Below are 20,738 nucleotides of genomic sequence, written 5' to 3'. Positions count from 1 at the left end.
TCGACACAAACTCAACACAGCACATCACCCAAAGAACACCATCCCCACTGTGAAGCATGGCGTTGGCAGCATCATGTTATGGGGATGTTTCTCATATGCAGGGACTAGAGCACCTGTCAAGATAGAAGGGAAAATGGATGGAGCAAAACACAGAAAAATCTCGGAGAAAAACCTGCTGCCCTCTGCAAGAAATCTGAAAATGGGACAGAAGTTCACCTTTCAGCATGACAACGACCCAAAACACACAGCCAAAGCTACACTGGAGTGGCTGAGGAACAAAAAGATAAATGTCCTTGAGTGGCCCAGTCAGAGCCACAACCTGAATTCCAATGGAAATCTGTGGCATGACTTGAAGATTGTCGTCAATCATTGCTCGCCACACAACTTGACTGAGCTTGAACAGTTTTGGATAGAAGAATGGGCAAATATTGCCCAATCAAGGTGTGCAAAGTTGGTAGGGACCTATCCCAACAGACTAACAGCAGTATTTGCTGTCAAAGGTGCTTCCACCAATAATTAACACAGGGGTTGGACACTTATCAAAGCAAGATATTCTCGTTTTTGTATTTCTTATTAATTTTATGAAATTTGGAGAATTTGTTTTTCATCTTGAAGTTGTGGGTTACGATGTGTAAATATAGGTGGAAAAAGTCTGATTTAATACAATTTAATTCCAGGCTATAAGTCAACAAAAGTTGAAAATTTTGAAAGTAGGTGTGGACTTTCTATAGGCAATGTATATATAATAATAAACCTCAATGACCGACTCCACAATTTTTACATGAAATACGTGTCAGTACAATGTGATACGAGGCATTTATACAGGATGTTTCACAATTTAAAAAATAAAAAAAAAATAAAAAAATAAAAAAAAACTTTGTTCTCATGTACTGCCCCATAAGGCAGTGTTTATTGTTCATTACATGATCGTGCCAGCATCTGTCTGTGTACTGTGTATGAGATTGTTATGCGTATTTATCACATTCCTTCTCCTAAGAGCTTCATATTCATCTGGAAGTGTATTACATCAATGCTTCCATTGTGCTATCCGTAGCCCATGTTCATCTTCCTGATTAGCACTATTAAAAAGGTGGCATTGGCGTAAAACAGATCAAAGGTAAAAATCGAACAGGTTATATGTAACACTACACTCCTTGGATGGCAGAAGCTCTTTCAGCAGTTGTAATAATAAGAATAATAATTATAGCTAGAACTGCCGCTTATAATGGCGAGCAGTTATGTGAGGTACCGAACGATGCCTGTTCCAATAACGATGCCATCCCAAGCCACCCGTTCCAATGACTATGCCATCCCATGCCGATGTTATTCCACACCACCTATTCCAATGACCATGCCATCCCATTATGTCATTTTTAATCAAATTATTTTTCTCATAGCGAGTTGATCCCAAGACCTGCCATTGCGAGCAGCGATTTCTACATGGATGCAGACAAAACTGGGAGCCATGAGGAATGAAGTTGGTTAAGTATGACATCATAGTTCACATGGTTTGGCAGCCATATTGGATCGAAGGAAAACAGCTTAAAATACTTTTCTCTGAAACCACTTCACGGATTGATACAAAACTTAAAAAATATATATCATCGACTACCCATGCCAATATTGAAGCCAAGGTTGGGGGGGGGATCACAGAACTGTCAGAAAGCTTCTGTAAATGAAAATATAAATAAATGGGAAAAAAATGCAGGTGAGCGACCCGAGACAATGGGGAAGCGAGGTAATTTAACGTGCCGATGGACATCGAAGCCGATACACCAGGGAAAAAAAAAAAAAAAAAAAAAAAAAAAAAATCAGAATCGTCAAAGCCTCCGTAAATGAAAAAAAAAATGCAGGTGAGCAACCAGAGAGAATGAGGAAGATCTGTTCACTATTCCTTACAATGTGTAATGTGAAAGTAAAATAATTCCATCTTGTGAAATGTGAGCATGGATATATATATATATATATATATATATATATATATATATATATATATATATATATATATAGTGATAGAAAGCTCTATGGATCACATGACTATGGCAAAGCACAGGTGTTTCTGTATTGATCGTGCTGAAACAAATACTTTTCATATTGAGATGTGTTCTTTGTCCACAAATTATGTACTCATTTCTCTTTATTTGCTTTCAAATGCTTTTAAACAACATGGAAGTATGGAATCTGTTGTAAAGCATTGGCTAAAGTGACCGTCACCATTTAAGGAATGGTTCGCCAGGAAACATCGTCTGCAAAGGCACTGAGACAGAGTCGAGATATAGATTTAAATTGTCTGCAGCATAAAACATGCTTATCAGGTCTCTTACAATGACAGTCAGAACTCATTGCATTTGCAAATAAAGTCTGCTTATGATATGAATTTCTGTGTTTGCTCAGAATTCATTCTGACAGCCCCCACGAGTGAGTAGAATCTCTGTTTAAATATACTATGGTCTTGTTAATTCCATATAACTGCAACATATATTTTAAAAGCTTATTAATATATTGTTTGCCTTTCTTCTCGATGTTGAGAAAGTGCTCTCCTGAATCCACTAACAAATGCTCAAAGCGAACATTTCAAACCGGATGACCATAATAATAACGAATGTATAATCCTCATACTGGCCCAAGCACATCTGGGCCTGATGAAAAAAATGTTGTTGTTAGTCCATGCTTAGTTGAAATAAATATGTTCCCCTTTCTCATGCTTGCTGCTCTGATACTTTAAAATATACTTGACAATGGATCATTGCATACTGATTGTTTTATAATGAATAGATATAGTGTATTAGTTAACTGTGCAACAGTATAATATTTTCTTTATTTCACTTGGTTGGCAAGTTAAATTAAAGCCGCTTTGGTTGGCGCCAGCGAGTCAGGCACCAGTAAAGCAGCAAAGCTTCATTCTAATTCATGAGTGCTGAATGCTTATCATTGCCTATATAAATGAAGGTTGTCTGCAGCATACGAGCCTGCATTTTAGCTCTCATACGAGCCTCCACAAGGTATACAAAAAAAAAAAGTTTCTCGGTGCACGCATGCCCTGGAGCAAGGCACGCATTCCTTTCCTTGTGTTATCTTGTTCTCTTTTTCTTTGAAGGACCTTTTGTTCAACAAAGCTTTCTTGTCATCTGGTATTGATTAACCAGTACCCTTTGAAGTTTTGACCCCTCCCTATTTCCAAATCATATCACAAAAAAAAAAACAAGTATTCTGGCTTAGAGTCAGAGATCTGCTTGTACACTTGGGACAAGCCTTTCTCTCCACATTTGTGTGATACAATAAATTATCTATTAGATTATAAAGTGTTTATATATTATATATATATATATATATTATATATATATATATATATATATATATATATATATATATATACACATACATATATATATATATATACACATACATACATACATATATCTACACTAATAAAAGGCAATGTGTGTGTCTCCACCATAACGACAAAATTATAAACCTAGCAGCCTGAAACTTTGCATGCATACTAAGAAAACTCCAAGGAAGTGCAAGAGTGAAAATTGGGTGTTTGGGAAAATTAAAACACCCCTTTTGAAGATAATTAACGACCTTATTTAATTATACGCTTCATCAGGTGATCCTTGGCCACCTCGCTGTCTGGGGTCTTAAGGTGTTTCCTGGGTAACCTCGCTTGGGTCTGACGTCACAATGTTTGACCTGCCCAACCTTACCTTGACTTGGAACAGGCCACAACTTGGTACAAGTTGTTCATCGTCGCTTCAAATCACTGGGTGCATTGCAATGCTTGTAAACGCCCAGAGACGTCAGCGTTCGTCATTTTATTTAATTTCCGCATATGCGTTTGCCACGAGTATCTCTTAAACTAAAACGAATTACAAAATTTAAGCTCCAGAATCGAACTTACAAGCAGTTCCGACTCAGAGAAAAGTGCTCATTTGTCCAATTTGGACATATGTGACATGTTGGGTGTCTCCGAGAGGTGTACGTTTACTATGACGGTTCGGTGATAGCCAATTGCGTGCCAAGGGAGCCATTTCAAATCGACTCTCTCGTTAGAGTGCTTACTTGAATGCTTAAGCCACTTGCTGAGGGCTCTACAATCTGCTTGGTTGATCGTTTCAGCAAAAAGTACATGTAATGTGTTTTCAATCTCATAGCGATTTGACGTACGATTCCACCTTTGTTGGGTCCCGCGGTGTCATGCGGTGGGTGCCTCGGGAGGTGTCTTATCCACTGAAAATGTGCAAGGATCGCTTTGTGCGATCTCCATTTGGAATCCACCTCTCACTTCGACATCAATACATATTAAATAAACAATAAGGTCAGCTGACCAGGTGTTTGCCATGTTTGTTAAAGCTGTGAAGGCATAAAGTATAGATTGACATTTTGTGTTCTGTGGCTTGATACATTTTTAATTGAATTTCACTAATTACCCAATTTAAATCCTCCAACAAACAATGCTGTTTCAAGGTAAATATTTGTGTTTGTCATTTTTATTTACTTGAAGCGTGTGTACATTTGCACATGTGTGTATGTACATAAACTGTATTACCACAATGACATTTGGCACCGGTGTGTGTGTGTGTGTGTGTGTGTGTGTGTGTGTGTGTGTGTGTGTGTGTGTGTGTGTGTGTGTGTGTGTGTGTGTGTGCGTCCATTGGGACAATACTCTGTGCAGAGCGTTGGTACTGCCTAAACAGTCTCCTTGGCTATTGGGCACAATCCTGGACGGGCCACCACTCCGACACAGTATACCAGCAAGCTGGCACTCATTTTGCCGACCTCGGAAGGATGACAGGCAGAGTCAACCCCACCTGGTATTAATTCAACAGCAGTGGGATTTGAACTCAGGATCCTAGGATCCCAAGCCCCCCACCCTAACCATGAAGACAACAAACACTAGGCACTCACTTTCCCTACGTTTTTCGACTCGACTGCAAATAATCCAGAGGAATTGCCATATTTTGTTGCCTTTTTCCGCCTTGGAAAAGCACCATGTTCAGGTGTATAGATAGCAGCTTAAAGGCGCTGTCACACCTTGACGATTTAGCCAGCAATGGCAACGTATAAAAATGTATGTAAAACGTTGGCGTACGCTGAAATTTTGATGTTTTTAAAAAAGTTTTGGTCGTATTCATAACGTGTTGGTCGTATGCATAACGTATTAGTAACGGGCACAGAACGTTTCGTTGTCTTATAGATAACTTATACCAACGAATGCTTAGCCTGTTGTTGGCGTTCACAACCTATGCCCAAGGATAGTCTAACTTAGGCATAGCGCGCTGCACGTATCGCCGACGAACTTGTGGCGTAGCCTGTTAAAAACCTGCCGCACGCCAATTTAAATCATAACCGCCTGAAAATTGAAAGTGTCAACCACGCAGTCACACCTTGACGATTTAGCCAGCATATGCTGACCTATGAAAAATTTGCCGAACCAAGCTGGCACACGTCGAATACATTATGGGTAAGTTGTGTATATGTTAAGAGCACGCTGAAAAACGATGAAGTATGCAGTCATATTTTGTGGTACGTCTCGTACGTCGTGAAATTTCAAGCATGCTGAAAATTTTACGACGTACTCGCCGTATGGCTCACACGTTCCGCTCCGCTGGGAATAAGTTGTAGGCACGATATGCGATCATTGACATAAGTAAGTTAGTAAGCCTACTCCCAACTCCTTGTAAGTTACTCATAAGTCGAAACACGTCGAGGTAATGTTTAGCATACCCGAAACTTATTTTCTTCGTCAAGGCACATTTTCTTTTTTTCTCCTTGGCTCCGTGAAGGCACGTGACGAAATATCTGAAGTTGTTGTTGTCGTTTTTATTTTATTTTTTTTAGTCTATCATGAATTTTAAATATATTCGGACATTTGCTTTTAAGTTTCGACGTCGATGTGACAATATCCTCAAACAGAAAATATTCACAGAGGAGGAACTAAGAATAAGACATGAGCAAACTGAAGAGGCAATCGGACGTGACGTAACAGCACGTGACTAAAATATTGGAAGTTATTGTTGTTGTTTTTTTTAACGCTGCCAATACGCCATTATACGGTAGCTGTATATTAGAAACACGTTCAGTAAGTTCTGTGGTCGTCCGGAAGACGTCAATCAAATAAGTCTACATACATCAATGTGCGTTGGAGGTACATTACACATAGGTTCAAAGCACGTTACTCAAAGGTTAGAAATAAGTTTTGGGTACGCTAAGCATTACCTCGACGTGTTTCGACTTATGAGTAACTTACAAGTAACGTGTGTCAACGATCGCATAACGTGCCTACAACTTATAGCCAGCGTCGCGGAACGTGCGAGTCATACGCTGGCATACGTCGTAAAATTTCAAGCATGCGAAAATTTGAGGACAACCACAAAGTAAAACGATGAAAGCCAGCGTACTATAACGTATGGTAGTGTTTTTCAGCGTGCTCTTAATGTTATCAAAACTTACCCATAACGTATTCGACGTGTGCCAGCGTTTTAGACAAATTTTTCATAAGTCGGCATACGCTGGCTAAATCGTCAAGGTGTGACAGCGCCTTAAGCATCGTTCCAAGTTATCATGGAATTTTTACGAGGCCGCTTCCAATAACCAAAGTAATAACAGTGATGATAATAGCATAATAATAATAATATGAACAATAATAATAACATGACCCCCCCTCCCCCACCCCAACTGCTCAAGTAGGGAGCGGGTGTTTGTTGTTCGTAAAAAAATATCCAAAGATTCACACTATGCAGCAAAATCTTTGCAACACCCCACAAAAAACATGGCATAATTCGGTCTTGGTGAATTAAAATTTTTAATAATAGTGTTGCGAATTCGCGCCCACCGGCGTGCGAACGACCACGTAACTCGAATCGCGGCACGTCGCCCACCGGACGGACAATTCTGTCGTGACCCTCTCGGACTAACGCGGGGAGCCAGTCACGGGTGGGTCTTTCGTCCTCACCACGATCGTGCCAATCGGCCACCCGCGTGGGATAGGGTTGTTCGCCAAACTCGACCTACCTAAGTACCCACGCGGCTGGTAGACTGGGCGATCGCACGGACCTACCCTACGGTCTCCCTCCCACCTATCGCCTTTGCCTGTCACTGTACCTACCCACTCCCTTAATTTGTAAAACCCAATTTAGCCCCAACTTATTTTTTTTGTTGTTTTTATGTTTACTTCCCCACTATAATTCGTCCCCTAACCCCCTTTATCGTCCTTGTTCGGCTCACCTATCGTCTACTAGCCTACTCCCAACCCTTACGTTCCCTTCCCGGAGGGGAATAAGGGAGAGCTAGCATCCTGTGTCGAGGCCCAACGAAGCCTCAAGATGGCCTCCCCAGACTTCAGCGATCGATAACACAAAGTGGGTCCAGCGGTCCACAACGAGAGCGAGGGGATGGATGGTGCGGAGGGGTACACTTCCTAATCTACCCTAACCATTAAACTACCCCGGGGCTTTCAACAAGCGCCTCTCGCTTAAGCTATTGGTTCTAACAACCCAGATTCCCGTCGCCTGTGTTGGTGTCCTCACAATTTCGGGCCTCGCCACCCAATTTTCTTTCCGTGCCCTCACACGGTTTCATGGCTGGGACGCGTGGCTCCCCTTGGCAGGCACGACCCTCTGCCGATTCTCCGACGATGGCACCCCCGGGCACTACACTGCCTCCGAACCTACCAGCTCCCTAAACACCGGGGAGTGCCCCCCATGGCGACTCCCCTGAAACGCACACGTGGCAGGCTGGCTTCTCGGGCTCCTTTCCGAGGGTCACCCGTGCCCACAACACTACCCATGCGGCTAATGGCACCCCGGGCCCCCGCACCATGCGGGCGCACCCGTGCCCACTACGCTATCCCGGCCCCCCATGGGCCCTTGGCCGACTAGCCTGGTGCCCGGGGTATCCACTCAGCGATACTCACCTTTCGCAGCCACGCTCCCAGCCCGTCAACAGGGCTCCTGCACCCCTCCAAATGGGTAGAGCCTACATTCCCACCAACAACAAAACGACTTCCATTTGTCAATTTGACTAACCCAGCTAACTTACTTTATACTGACCCCGGGGTCCCTTGGGCGGGAGTCACTCCTCCCCCCAATCACTCATCGCACCATGCATTCCACATTCGCTCCATTCACACAGACCCGCTGGCCTCACTCACTCACTAAGTACATGTTTCCACTCAACTCACCAACTCTTCACCACACACACCGCTGAACTCTGCCGTCCTTCTAACTACCTCCCCTATCTAACTCGTGCTCCCACGTCGTCCCTTAAACTACCGCACGTTCCATTTAACACTACGTAGCTAAGCTACGTCCCCACTACACATTCAAAGTCTGTCTCTGTCCTCAAATCCAAAAATTACTTTCCCAACCTAAATCTCAACTAACAATCCCTCTAACTCATCCATTCCACGGACCCCATGAGGACTTACCCCCTGCCCCATGGAGGCAGTCTAAGCTAACCCTTCCCCCTAACTAGTGTCATCCTGTGCCCAGGCCAGGGGGTCTTCCACCCCTTGCCCGGGGATCCTGTTCACCCGAAAGCGAGGCTTGCTGTTTTTTTTTTATTTTTTCATCGCGCAGCACCAGCACGGAAACTCACAACCTGCGCACCAGCACGGCAATTCACAGCCGCACACCTTTGGCGTGACGTCATGGGAGCTGTTCGTGTCCCTCGTCCCTCTTGGACGGTACCATCCGGCAGGGATTCACACACAAGCCTCACGTCTCGAGGGGTTCCCCACGCGAACACATGTGCTCTGCCCATTGGAGCTGAACACACCCGCTCGCGTGGAGAACCCGTCCGGTCCAAATCCGAAATCCTGCCTAAACTTTATCCGTCGCGGGATCGGCAACATTCACCGCGCTCGTTTCCGGACCGGGTTTCAATCCCGCAAGCGAGCACGTGGCGGCCTCATGCGTTGCACAGCACGGACCTCGCGCTCGCTGCTGGGTGAACCCGGCGCGGTCCTCAAAACATCTACGGCCGCTACTCGGCTTTTGTCCCTCTGTCGCAGTCGTCGTCTCCATTCCAACCACGCGTGTCACGACGCACAGACTCCATCCATTAAACTCACATTCACACCGGGAGACGCGGCTGCATGCTCACGCATGCCGACCGACATCTCCCTTACACACAGCGACTTCGCACACGCTGTCTCTCTCACACTCGGCCGCTCACTCACGCATGCCATTTCCCTTGCACCCGTGGTTCCACTCACACACCGTGCTTCGCACACGTATGCCGTTTCTGGCACACACGCGGCTCCACTCACACGTTGTGCTCCATTCATACTGGCCGTTTCACTCTCACACACGGCCTCTTCCACTTGCGGTGCCCCTTTTACACACTGCGTGCTGGGAAGCACGCACTCCGGCACACTCACCACCACACCACTCACACACGGGGTCGCATCCACACACGGGGACGCACTCACACCTTGCACCATACACACCAGGACAACCACACTGGGGATTCGTGTCCCCACAAGGATCTCCGGGGCCTCTATACCCCCCCAAGCTTTCCGTGCACCTGTCCACAGCACCCGTCCCCTCAACCTCGCAAAGCACGACCGAACCCACCTGGTCGTGAGTCGCCTCAAGGGGGTATACTCCCTCCCCTCGTTCCTGGAGGAGGCCATCCAGCTGCTCGCACCGGGTCTCTAACCAGTCCACCAGCTCCCCCTCATGGTCCTCCACTACCTCAATGTGTGTGTGTGTGTTCATCACTAACCCCGTCCAATTCACTCTCTATCTTCCGTGTCTCTGGCAATACTTTCATTTCCTTCTTTGTCTTTGTTACTTCCCTCGTCTGCATTTTTATTTGTGTCTCCTTTATTAGGGTTTGCCCTAATTGTTCTTTCATCCGTTGATAACCCTCATTTATTTGCGTTAACATCACCATTAGTTGCCTCATCTTCCTGATTCTCGCCCACGTGGTTTGAAGCGGTGGCTGAAAGCACTCGCCTCGTGTCGTGCCATTTGTTGCGCCATTAATAGCGGCCCGCTCACGCCTCGTGCCGCGCTGAAGTGCAGCCGCGCCGCCATCTTGCGACTCCGTTTGCCGGCAAAGTCTGTGCTCAGTATATGGGGTTGAGCTCCGCCGTTGATTAAAATTACAACAAGCACCGTCCCGGGCCATGGATTCTATATTCAAACACATATCTAATACCCCCGGCTCCCGCTCGCCTTGAGACTCCATCTTATTTCTCGTAAGGGGTTAATTTAGCTCGCTCGTAATTTGGAGGGAATCGGGGGTCGCTCCTCTCACCCCTGGACCGATTCCCGTGAATTTAGCTGGAGACAGGAGAGTTTGTTTTCCGGTCTCTGACACCAGTGTCGCGAGGAGGGGGGATGGGTTTGTGTCCCACGACCTGATACCAGTGTTGCGAGGAGGAGGATGAGTTCATATCCCACTTTTGACACCAGTGTTGCGAATTCGCGCCCGATTGGACGGATCAGAAGTGGGCGTGTAGCATTCCTGATCCGAATTCTCCTCGGAAAGGCCACATTTTGCACTCGCGGCTCGGCGCGTATCTTGTACGAGCCCAGGACAGCCCGACGCTCGGTGCTCACAGATGGTGCGGGAATGGCCGCAGAAGGAGAGAGGTGAAGGTGGTGGAGGGTTTATGGCCATGGTGCCGTGCGGAATGGCGGTGATGCGATGTTTGCGGGAGCGAGTTGTGAAGGTAAAGATCGTGGCTGTTGGCGTTGTTGTTGTTGTGTGATGGTTGGAGCGTGGTTGGTTCAAAATAAAGATAGAACAGAAAAACGGCTATCTCAAAGCGTCGCAGCCTGAATGAATCACATTTATTCCCTCTAAACAACGGGTTTGGGGCTAACTACACATGTACTTACAGAGATATCTCACTTACGGGACCTGAATGGTGGTTTGCGAATTTCCTCAACCGCAACAATAGGTTTATCAACTGAAATGTTGTGGGTGTTGTTACTAGATCTTGTAGATCTGGCATTACCAGAACTCTATGTCATTTCACTTCTGGAACAATTTTATTATTCGGAAACGCCAAGTGGTCAAGATATACAAAGTCTGGTTGCCAAATGCTCAATGTGTGCCAAGTTTAGACCAGCTAACATTAAAGAGCTACTTTTGCAACATGATCTTCCCCTGGGGCCATGGCAGAAAGTGGGAGTGGACATTTTCCACTTCGCTGGAAAGCATTTCCTCCTGATTGTGGATTATTTATCCAAGTATCCTGAGGTAATAAGCATTTGTGGGCTCCCTGCAAAGCACGTCGTTGAGGCTCTGAAGTCCATGTTCGATCGACATGGCATACCCAAGGAATTATTTACAGACAACATGCCATTTGCCAGTCCTGAGTTCAGGAAATTCGCCAAGGAATGGGGGTTCAAGGTTACGACCTCCAGCCCTACATATCCTCAATCAAATGGCAATCTGAGCGTGCAGTGCAGACTATCAAGGAAGGGCTAAGAAAAGCCACCGAGTGTTGTCACGATACCCATTTGATGTTACTATCCCACCGGAACACACCACTGGCAGGTCTTCCATACTCTCCAGCACAGCTGCTGATGAGCAGGAGGCTCAGAGATCAACTGCCGTGTAGTGACAGAACTCTGGAACCACAAGTTCCAGTTGATGTTCGGCGTTTGTTGGTGCAACAGCAACATGCTAAAGGTTTCTATGACTGGGGTGCTAAAGAGCTAACGCCATTATTACCGGGAGACAGAGTTTGTGTACAGCGTAACAACACCTGCGAACCAGCAGCCATTATGACTAAACACCAAACAGCACGTTCCTACGTCATCACCACTCCAGAGGGACATGTGTACCGGCGAAACCAGAGGCATCTCCGCAGCTTGGTGAGACTCCTTCGCCCGATGCTACACCGCCAGAGGAATTTCAACAAGGAGACCATTTTGCTTCCAGAGTCTTTCCCGCCAGAAACACAGCAGCACACTCCAATGCACTGTACTTCACCAAACTCCCGACACTCTTCTCACATCACTAGACCTCCAGAGCGTTTCAAAGACGATGCAATGATTGATTTCCATAGCTAATTTGGATGCAGATTTCGTTTTTTGTTTGTTGTAGTTTCATGCTTCTGGGGTTGTATCCATTTAAATGGTGATTCAGATCAACTGAAGGGTGGAGGGGAAGGATGTTGTGGGTGTTGCTACTCGATCTTGTAGATCTGACATTACCGGAACTCTATGTCATTTCCCTTCTGGCATTATTTAATTATTAAAGCCGTTGCTTTGATCCTGTGTGCTGGTAATAATAAAGATAATAACGATCCCCACCCCGGCTGCTCACGTCAGGAGCGGGTGTTTGTCGTAAGTTAAAAAAAAAAAAAAAAAAAAAATCTAAAGATTCACACTATGCAGCAAAATCTTTGCAACATCCCACAAAAAACATGGCATAATTCAGTCTTGGTGAATTTAAGATTTTAGTAACAGGTTTATCAAATTTAAGATTCTAATAATAGGTTTATCAACTGAAGGGTGACAAAAGCATATGGGAAGCGAAGTAACACTGACGTTTCAGACATTCGTATTTTGCTGGAGGAAGAGCAAGAGGCCCCAGTTGAAGGGCTAATGCCTGCAATGTCGGTGTTACTTTACTTCTCACGGCAATTAGCACACTTTTGTCAATATTCAGTTGATAAAACCTATTGTTGAAATCATAAATTGCATTTGTATGAAATATTCTATCATCTTGGACTTAAGGTCTTGAATTTGAGCTCGTCGTGCTGTGAAATAACACCAGGTGGGTTGACTCAGCATGTCATCCTTCTGAGGTCAGCAAAATGAGTACCAGCTTATTGGAAACAGGGTGGGGCAATGCATCAGCAGCACAACCACGCTCCCAGCGATGATGCAACCAGCAGCTACAGGCTGCATACAAAATTCTTTTTAAATCCTCATACAGTGATGTAATGTTCTGGAAAGGTTTCTCCACAAAAAAGTCCTACAGAAACACTGACACTTTCATGTGAATAATAAAAGATGCGACAATGGAGAAATCAACAAAGTATTATGGGATTTGAACCTAACGCAATGGGACAGCATCATGAAACGAGTGTTTAGCTGAGAATACTAAACAGGCCAACTCAAGTTGCCGAGATCATCATCATCATCATCATGTTCACCGAGACCACACCCAACATGTGTCTATCAAGTGTACTTCAAACAAAAGTGCATGTACAATGTACATATCTATAAAAAAAACAAATTACTAGTTACCTCCACCACCGAAAGTGAATAAGGTTATGCTTTCACCCCTCTCTGTCTGTTTGTTAATTGCCGGAATCCTTCGGATTTCTGCAATTATGTTGGTCGGTTGTGTCTGTCTGTCTGTCTGTTTGTGTCTGTGTCTGTGTCTACCCTGTAGCAGCCACACCGTTTCAGCGATCATGACCAAACTGGGTACAGACGTCGGCCATGGTCCAACTTAAACATTTTTCGTTTTTGGTGAATCTTGGTCAAAGGTCAAGGTCACCGAAATTAATATTTTCGCAATAACATCTGCTAAAATGGTCATATAGACTTCAAACCAAATCCAAAATGTGCATCTTCCAATACTGCATCCAACCATATGTCTCATTGGGGTGTCACACCAACACCCTTCTTCGCGGTCGGGGGTCGAATGTCAGGGGGGGGGGGTCGGGTCAAAACTTTCAAATTGCGATAAAAACGCCATTTCAAGTCCGAATGACTTCCAAGTTATGATTATGACCAAACTAAGTGCTATAACTCATGAAATAGTAGCACTATCGAATTATAAGAACCAAATTGATTTCCAAAGATCATGGAGATATGACAAAGTTATTCCGGTAATTCCTTGCTCAACGAGCAATTTCATTTGTCTGTGTGTGCAGGATATCTCAAAAAGTTGTGGACGGATCCAGATGAAATTTTGGACAGGTTGGGTGTGTGACAAGGACGAACTAATTCGATTTTGGTGAAGATCCGAATCCGGATCTGACGACTAGAATTTTTAAAAGTGGTTCTTCACCATTGAGAGATCGGGCTAAACTAATATATAGCACGATATCTCAAAAGGTTGTGGACGGATTTGGACGAAACGTGGTGTTCATGTTGGGTGTAACAAGGAAGAAATGATTCAATATTGGTGAAGATCCGAATATTATTTAGTTTTTCAAGTGATTCTTCAACATTGAGAGATTGGGCCAAAAACGATGTAGTACTGTATAGCATGATATTTCAAAAATGTAACAGGCCTGATATGTTCTCGTGGATCAGGCATAACGTGGCGGAGGTATGCGCTCTACCGAGTGCCCTTCTAGTTTAACTCTGGATTAATTTAATTAAAATAAAACAGCTGAAAACCATCAATGCAATTCCGAAAAATCATTTTACCTTTGTTCCACATTTCATTTTCTGATTCTGATATACCACATACTCTGTTACAGGGCGTCAGTGCTGCCAAATCAGTTTCTTGGGAAGGATGATAGTGGATGGTTTGCCATTGCCTTCCCAGACATTGCACTTACATATCTTATTACAGCAAAACAGCATTTTTTTTTTTACTCATCATGACACACAAGGGTTAAACCAAACTCATGACAATAATATTAGGGAAATAATCTGTATCAACAATAACCCTCAATGAATTCCAGGTCCATCAATGCCCCTTCTGTCTTGTTTCCGAGTATATTTCGATCAATTCATGCAACTGAGGATGTTCGAAGCCGAAACAATATTACAACGATATTGAACATGTCCGATGAAAGAAAAAGAAAAAACAACAAACAAAACAAACACCGATTTCCTCATAAATACCGCAACACTTCCACGAAGGCCCCCCAGGCTCCATCGTGTGTGGCTTCTGATGATCCCTCCAAGAGAAAAGGTACCAGGGTCACTGCGAGGAGGAGCGGCCGACACAAGAAGCGAGAGGCAACACGGCAGCAGGCAGCACAACGGAGGGGAAAAAGGGGGGGGGCGAGGGCGAAGGCACTCCAGAGCCAATCGCATGGAAGAGAATGGGCTGCAGATCCAAGGTGATTGGGTGGAGCAAGATGGGAAAGGGAGGGGTTGGGATCGATTTGTGCGGAGAGATGGGTTCGGTGGCTGGAGCAGTACAAGCAAGAAGCAAGGTGGAGTGACGCAGTACAATGCACTCAGACCAACCACCCCTTCCTTCTCCCCAGCACCCCACAAAGACTGCATGATGAGATCCCGGGGGATGACGATTAGCACAGCAAATTGCTTTGCAGACGGCAACACACCATTTCTATGGGACACGACAAGAGCATTGCTTTGTGTGCCACAATCGGATTCGAGGGAGATAGCGCATCCGACATGGCAAACAAAAAAACAGCAGACGTATCCCTTCAAATTTTTATTTATTTATTTATTCACCGTTATGAGCCTTCAATTTAAAGATGAGATTTTGCATATCTCGACCTAATCTTGCTTTTAATTCATTTTCTTGTATTCAACATCTCCTGGGAGCCTCTGTAACAGTGTTGAATCACTGACAAAAACTTACAAAGCAAAGATCACGTCATCCCTCCATCTCTACCCTCTGTTTTTTCACTCTTGAAAAACAAAAGGCTGCGCCCGACAATGAAAAAAACAAAAACGTTTTTTTTGTCGTCCTTGATGTAAATCACTTTTGCAATTCTTTTAGCCCTTGACTCACCAGCCTGCCTGGATGTATATACAGCACCGATTCAAAACAATGGATGCAGGTGATTGCGCAATGTCAATGCAAAGGGCCCGCACAAGATCTGCGCTAACCCTTTCGTGTTTAATCAGCATACAAAGGTGTCCACCTTTCCAAATTAGGGCGATTGGTTTAATCGCCGTCATTCGAAATGGGAAACGCAAAACTACACCATGGAATTACAGGACAAAAGATCTTCAGCTTCGGAGGGGATAACAAATGGCTTGATCCCTGACAAGCCGAGGAGATCCAACGACAAATGCCGAGGCCTCTAAAGCCTCCGCAGCATCGTTGGGCACACTGTTGGCAATGATCTGCCGGTGTCAGACGGCCATCTGGCCCTTTCAAAGCAACAATGTACTCTAATGACCTTCACAACACACTGCTCTGAAGCCGAAATCCTACTTTTCATCAAGTTGAATAACTAACTACACAGTAGCCGCCAACAAATTCTCAGAATAAAGAAAATAATAATGGTCCAAATAAGTAAATAAGTAAATAATTCCAATTAAGTGTTGACAAGATGGAGCACAAGAGCTGTAAAATCTTTGGAAACAATAAAGCGAAGAAAGCTGAAGATATCATTTTATGATAGGTTTCAAAAGAAAATCTTCTCCAATTATGGTGATTACCAGCAACATTTGTTGAAGAATGTGGCTGTTCATCCCTCGGTCTTTGATCTTTTCGAGTGATAGCCCCAGGATCTGCTAAACCTTCAGTTTCCACGAAGCCATCACGTCCGCCCTTCTCCTCTTGTAAAGCTTCTTCTAATGCGAGGCAAACGTCTGAAGGTGCCTCCATAACTGGTTCTATGTCATCTTGGGTTTTCAAATTATCGGTCTCTGGTCCAGTATCACTCCCTGTATAGGGATCCCGTGTCGGCACAGAGAAAGGTCCAAATTCGGAACGTTCTGGGATTTCAATGCCTGGAGAGAGTGGCTCAGATTTGGGAGAGTCACTCAACTCGGGCGACTCATCTCCATTGGCAGCTTTCTCTCCGGCTCTACATACCACCAAGAAAGGCTCAGAATCGGGACTGTTCATCTCAACATCTCTGCCTATATTTGATTCCTTTACTTCCTGCACTTCTTCTTCATTATCATCATCATCATCATCATCCAGTTCTTCATGCATCTCTTGTGGCACGTTCATTGCTGCAAATGAACCCGCATCTTGCCACACTGCAGCTTGCACCACCGAGCCAGCAGAGCCATCTGAGGAACCAGACTCATCTGAGCAGCTTGAAGAGTCAGAGCCACCGCTGTGATGAGCTGCAGGAGCGGACTGGGTTTCATTCCGGGAAGCAAGGCTTGCAGAAATGGAAGGTTTGTCTGGCAAACATGCAGCAGGGCAGGTCAGCAAAGGGGAAAATAAAAAAGGTGCAGGAGGTGGAAAGGCAGAGAGCAAAAGATTAGATCCCAAGACAGAGAGAGAAAACCGTGCAGTATCACACTCAGACAGACAATGATGTAGTCTACTTTAAAATCACAAATAAATAAAGCGCTTCCTGAAAATTTTACAAGACAAAATTTTTTATTTATTTCCTGACAATACATAGCCCTACTGTTTAGATTCCCACACAGGAGTTATTAGCTCCGCCACTTGAAGGTGAAGGAGGTTATGTTTTCACCCTTCTCTGTCTGTTTGTTTGTTTGCGTACACAAGTATAGGATAACTCAAAAAGTTGTGGACGGATCCGGATGAAATTTTGTGGACAGGTTGGGTGTGTGACAAGGACAAACTAATTAGATTTTTTGAAGATCTGAATCCGAATCAGATTACTAGAATTATTATTTAAGTGATTCTTCACCATTGAGAGATAGTGTGAAAACTATAAATAGCACGATATATCAAAAGTTGTGGATGGATTCGGATGAAACTTGGTGGACAGGTTGTGTGTATGACGAGGAAGAAATGATTCAATTTTCGTGAAGATCCGAATCCAGATCTGGATAAGAAAATTATTTAATTTTAAAGTGGTTCTTCGCCATGGAGAGTGCCAAAAACGATGTAATACTGCATAGCATGATATTTCATACATGTATTGGGCTCGATATGTTCTCGTGGATCAGGCAGGACGTGGCAGAGGTATGCGCTCTACTGAGTGTCCTTGTTTATTCTGTATTTATTGCACTGCGAGGGAGTGGGAGTTGTGGTCGGACTGATGGGTACATTGGTATATTGTGCCGATGAGAGAGGGGTTAAAATTCACACCATATTTGTGGATGTAACAAATAGGTATCCCTCAGACTGTCCAGCAAATGTGAAACTTTAACAGTTTAGAATACCAAATAAATGACTCAATATTACTCATGAGCCTTGCCCTTTCTAAAAGGAAGGGATTGTATGTGAATGAGTGTGCTGAGTCCACATGCAGATCTTCTTTAATCTTGGTCGGTCATTCCCAGATCTACTATGATCTATCCAATTCTCTGCATTGTTCGATGTGGTGTCTTGCTCATGATCTGCAATCCCTCTAATCTATGCATCGACTTTTTTTTTTTAGTGCCACAACACTTCATCCACACAGTAATTAATGGTTCTGTCCCTCCCAGGTTTCTACAGGGTATACATGCTCAGCAAGTAACCCTCTTCTTATTTGCTCCCAACTCACCTCCACTCATTTGTTCCTATTTTCTCTCATCAGGAACTAACTTCCTCGGTCTGTTCAGTCGCATTCTTCCCTCCTGAGCTTCAAGACGGCTGTTCACTACTACCTCAGGTCATCCATGTGCATACTCAAGATCTCTTATACCTCAAAGTACACCATTCCCAATCACTCCTTTTTCAATGTTATTGTAGTTTTCCCCCTCTTCCTCATGTCTTTTTGTTTATTAGTTGTCGGTAGGTTTGTTCCTTTTCTGTTTCCTCCCCACTTTCCTCTTCTTTCTGTGTTTCATTCAGCTTGAGTGCACATGTTCTCTCCATCCCTTTGATCTCACTCTCACTTATTATCTGCTATTGGTGTTTCTCCCTTTCCATTAAACTCAAGCTATTCCACGAGTCGAGACTCGGTGTACAAAATAAATAAATAAATAAATAAACTGAGGATATCCAAAGAGTTTCGTTTTTCAACATTATGTATAGCAAGTAGTACTTTGTCGAGAGAGCATGTTTTTAAAAAAAATTAATTACTCCAATAAATGAATTTTGCTGTGAGGATGAAACATGCCAGTGATTCGTTGCAATTTATTACTTAATTATGGAAGGCATGCAGTATAATCATTCCATAAAGCTGTCGGGTTTTAAATTGCCATTTGGATTTATTAATGTTCAGAACTCCACATTACGTTTCACAAATGATTATATTCAAGTTTAAAATTGATTTTCTTTATTTTTTAATACAAAGTCAAGGCACGTGGAAGAGTGAAAGAACACTGAGAAAGAGAGAGAGAGAGAGTGAGAGACGGTACCAAAAGTGGGGTTGAAGGACAAAATCAAGATTTGGACAGATAAGGGATGTGTGGGGAGGATGGGGGTAGGGGAGGATGCATGGGGTGGACAACATGGATACAGAGGCAAACTCTCAGGAAGGAAAAACTGGAAATTTGGAAGGAGATGGGCTTGGGAGTGGGGGAGAAAAATAACTCAATTTCAACCGAAATATATCAGTTCTGGAGCTGATGGTGAAGTTATCGCTATTGGCAAAACTATGTCATTTAATGAGAATAAAACTACATCCCCCCTAGGGGGGATGGTGAGTTCACCTAAAAACTAGGTGAGTTTTGCCAGCATCTGAGCCAAATTCCTACCCGTACCAGCTCCATCCAGATCAGACCTAGCGAGTCCGTTCGTGACAATGAGCCAATCAACACCTCCTGCAGCTGTCCTCAGAGTAAGGTGGGAATAATTGGGATCATTAAACTAGTAGTGGTAATGGTCAAAAGAAAAAAAGAAAACTTGAAATAAAAATAAAATAAAATAAGAAGTTGTGCATAGCACGAAACTTGCAAAATCCATCAAACACATTTGACCTCAAAAAGAATTGGTGGTTGAATTCAATGACCAAATACTCTTCAAATTTCAAGTCAATCGGAAGAAAAATGACAATTTTAGAAATTCGGCCTATGTTGTCCTTTTGGTCGATGTTGACCTCAAAAATAATTGGCTGGTTGAATTCAGTCACCTGATATGCAAATTGTCTTCAAATTTCAAGTCAATAGGATGAGAATTGAGGATTTTAGAAATACCACCTTAGTTGTTGACCTTTGGCCTATTGGTCAATGTTGACCTCAAAAATAATTGGCTCGTTGAATTCAGTGACCTGAAATATAAATCCTGTTAAAATCTCAAGTTAATTGGATGAAAATTGAGGATTTTAAAATTTGACAAATTTGTTTACCTTTTGACTGCAAAAACAATAGGCTTCTTGCTTATGCCAAACTCTACCATGTGGTGAAGTTTCGTAAAGATTGGTTTAAAATAATTGTGACCTGTCGGCGATAAACAGACAGACAGACAGACAGAATAACAAAATCGACTGACCAATATACAGGGTGGGGCATTTATATCTGACACATTTGCAATCTTTCTAGCCTGAAGCAGTCTTGGCATAACTAATTATTATTTTCTTTCTTTTACAGATAATACTTGAAAGGTTTTAAAGATGGAGCACTTTAAATGCAATGAGCATTTTTAAATTATTATTATTTTAAATGCAATGAGCATGCCAATTTCACAAACAAGGTCATCATGACAGATGAGGCACACTTTGATTTGGCAGATTTATCTCCACCAGATTTCTTCCTATGGGGATTTCTGAAGAGCAAAGTTTATAAGGAACATCCAACATCGGTCGATGAATTGAAGGCAAAGATCACTGCAACCATCCGCTCTGTTGATCAAGAGACATTGCTTGTGGTAATGAACAATATGATGATCCGCCGTCGTGGAATGCATGAATTTGAAAGGGGCCCATTTGTCTGATGTAATTTTTAAGAAATAAAGAATCAAAATTGATTTTTTAAAACTTGAAGTATGTGCCTATGTTGCATCGAAATTTTATTTTATCTGGTTTAGAAACAAAAAAGTTATAAGGATAATAACACCGTCAGATATAAATGCCCCAC

General features: G+C 43.5%; 1 protein-coding gene across 2 annotated transcripts in view; it reads right to left on the bottom strand.

The window, feature by feature from the left end:
• Positions 1-20,738, bottom strand: part of LOC147013906 (uncharacterized) — a 79,221-nt gene that overhangs the window by 22,114 nt on the left and 36,369 nt on the right. For both annotated transcript variants that reach the window (XM_085851233.1, XM_085851234.1), the window contains one exon: positions 16,302-17,000. In XM_085851233.1, the coding sequence (XP_085707359.1) occupies positions 16,302-17,000 (699 nt within the window). The remainder of the gene's footprint in view (positions 1-16,301; positions 17,001-20,738) is intronic.

The sequence above is a fragment of the Eptatretus burgeri genome, chromosome 13 (genome assembly GCF_056783735.1).
Source record: "Eptatretus burgeri isolate ZD-2024b chromosome 13, Ebu_testis_v1, whole genome shotgun sequence".
NCBI classification, from domain to species: Eukaryota; Metazoa; Chordata; class Myxini; order Myxiniformes; family Myxinidae; genus Eptatretus; species Eptatretus burgeri.
Note: the sequence above shows the minus strand (reverse complement) of the source record. Positions and strands in the feature narration are given on the sequence as shown.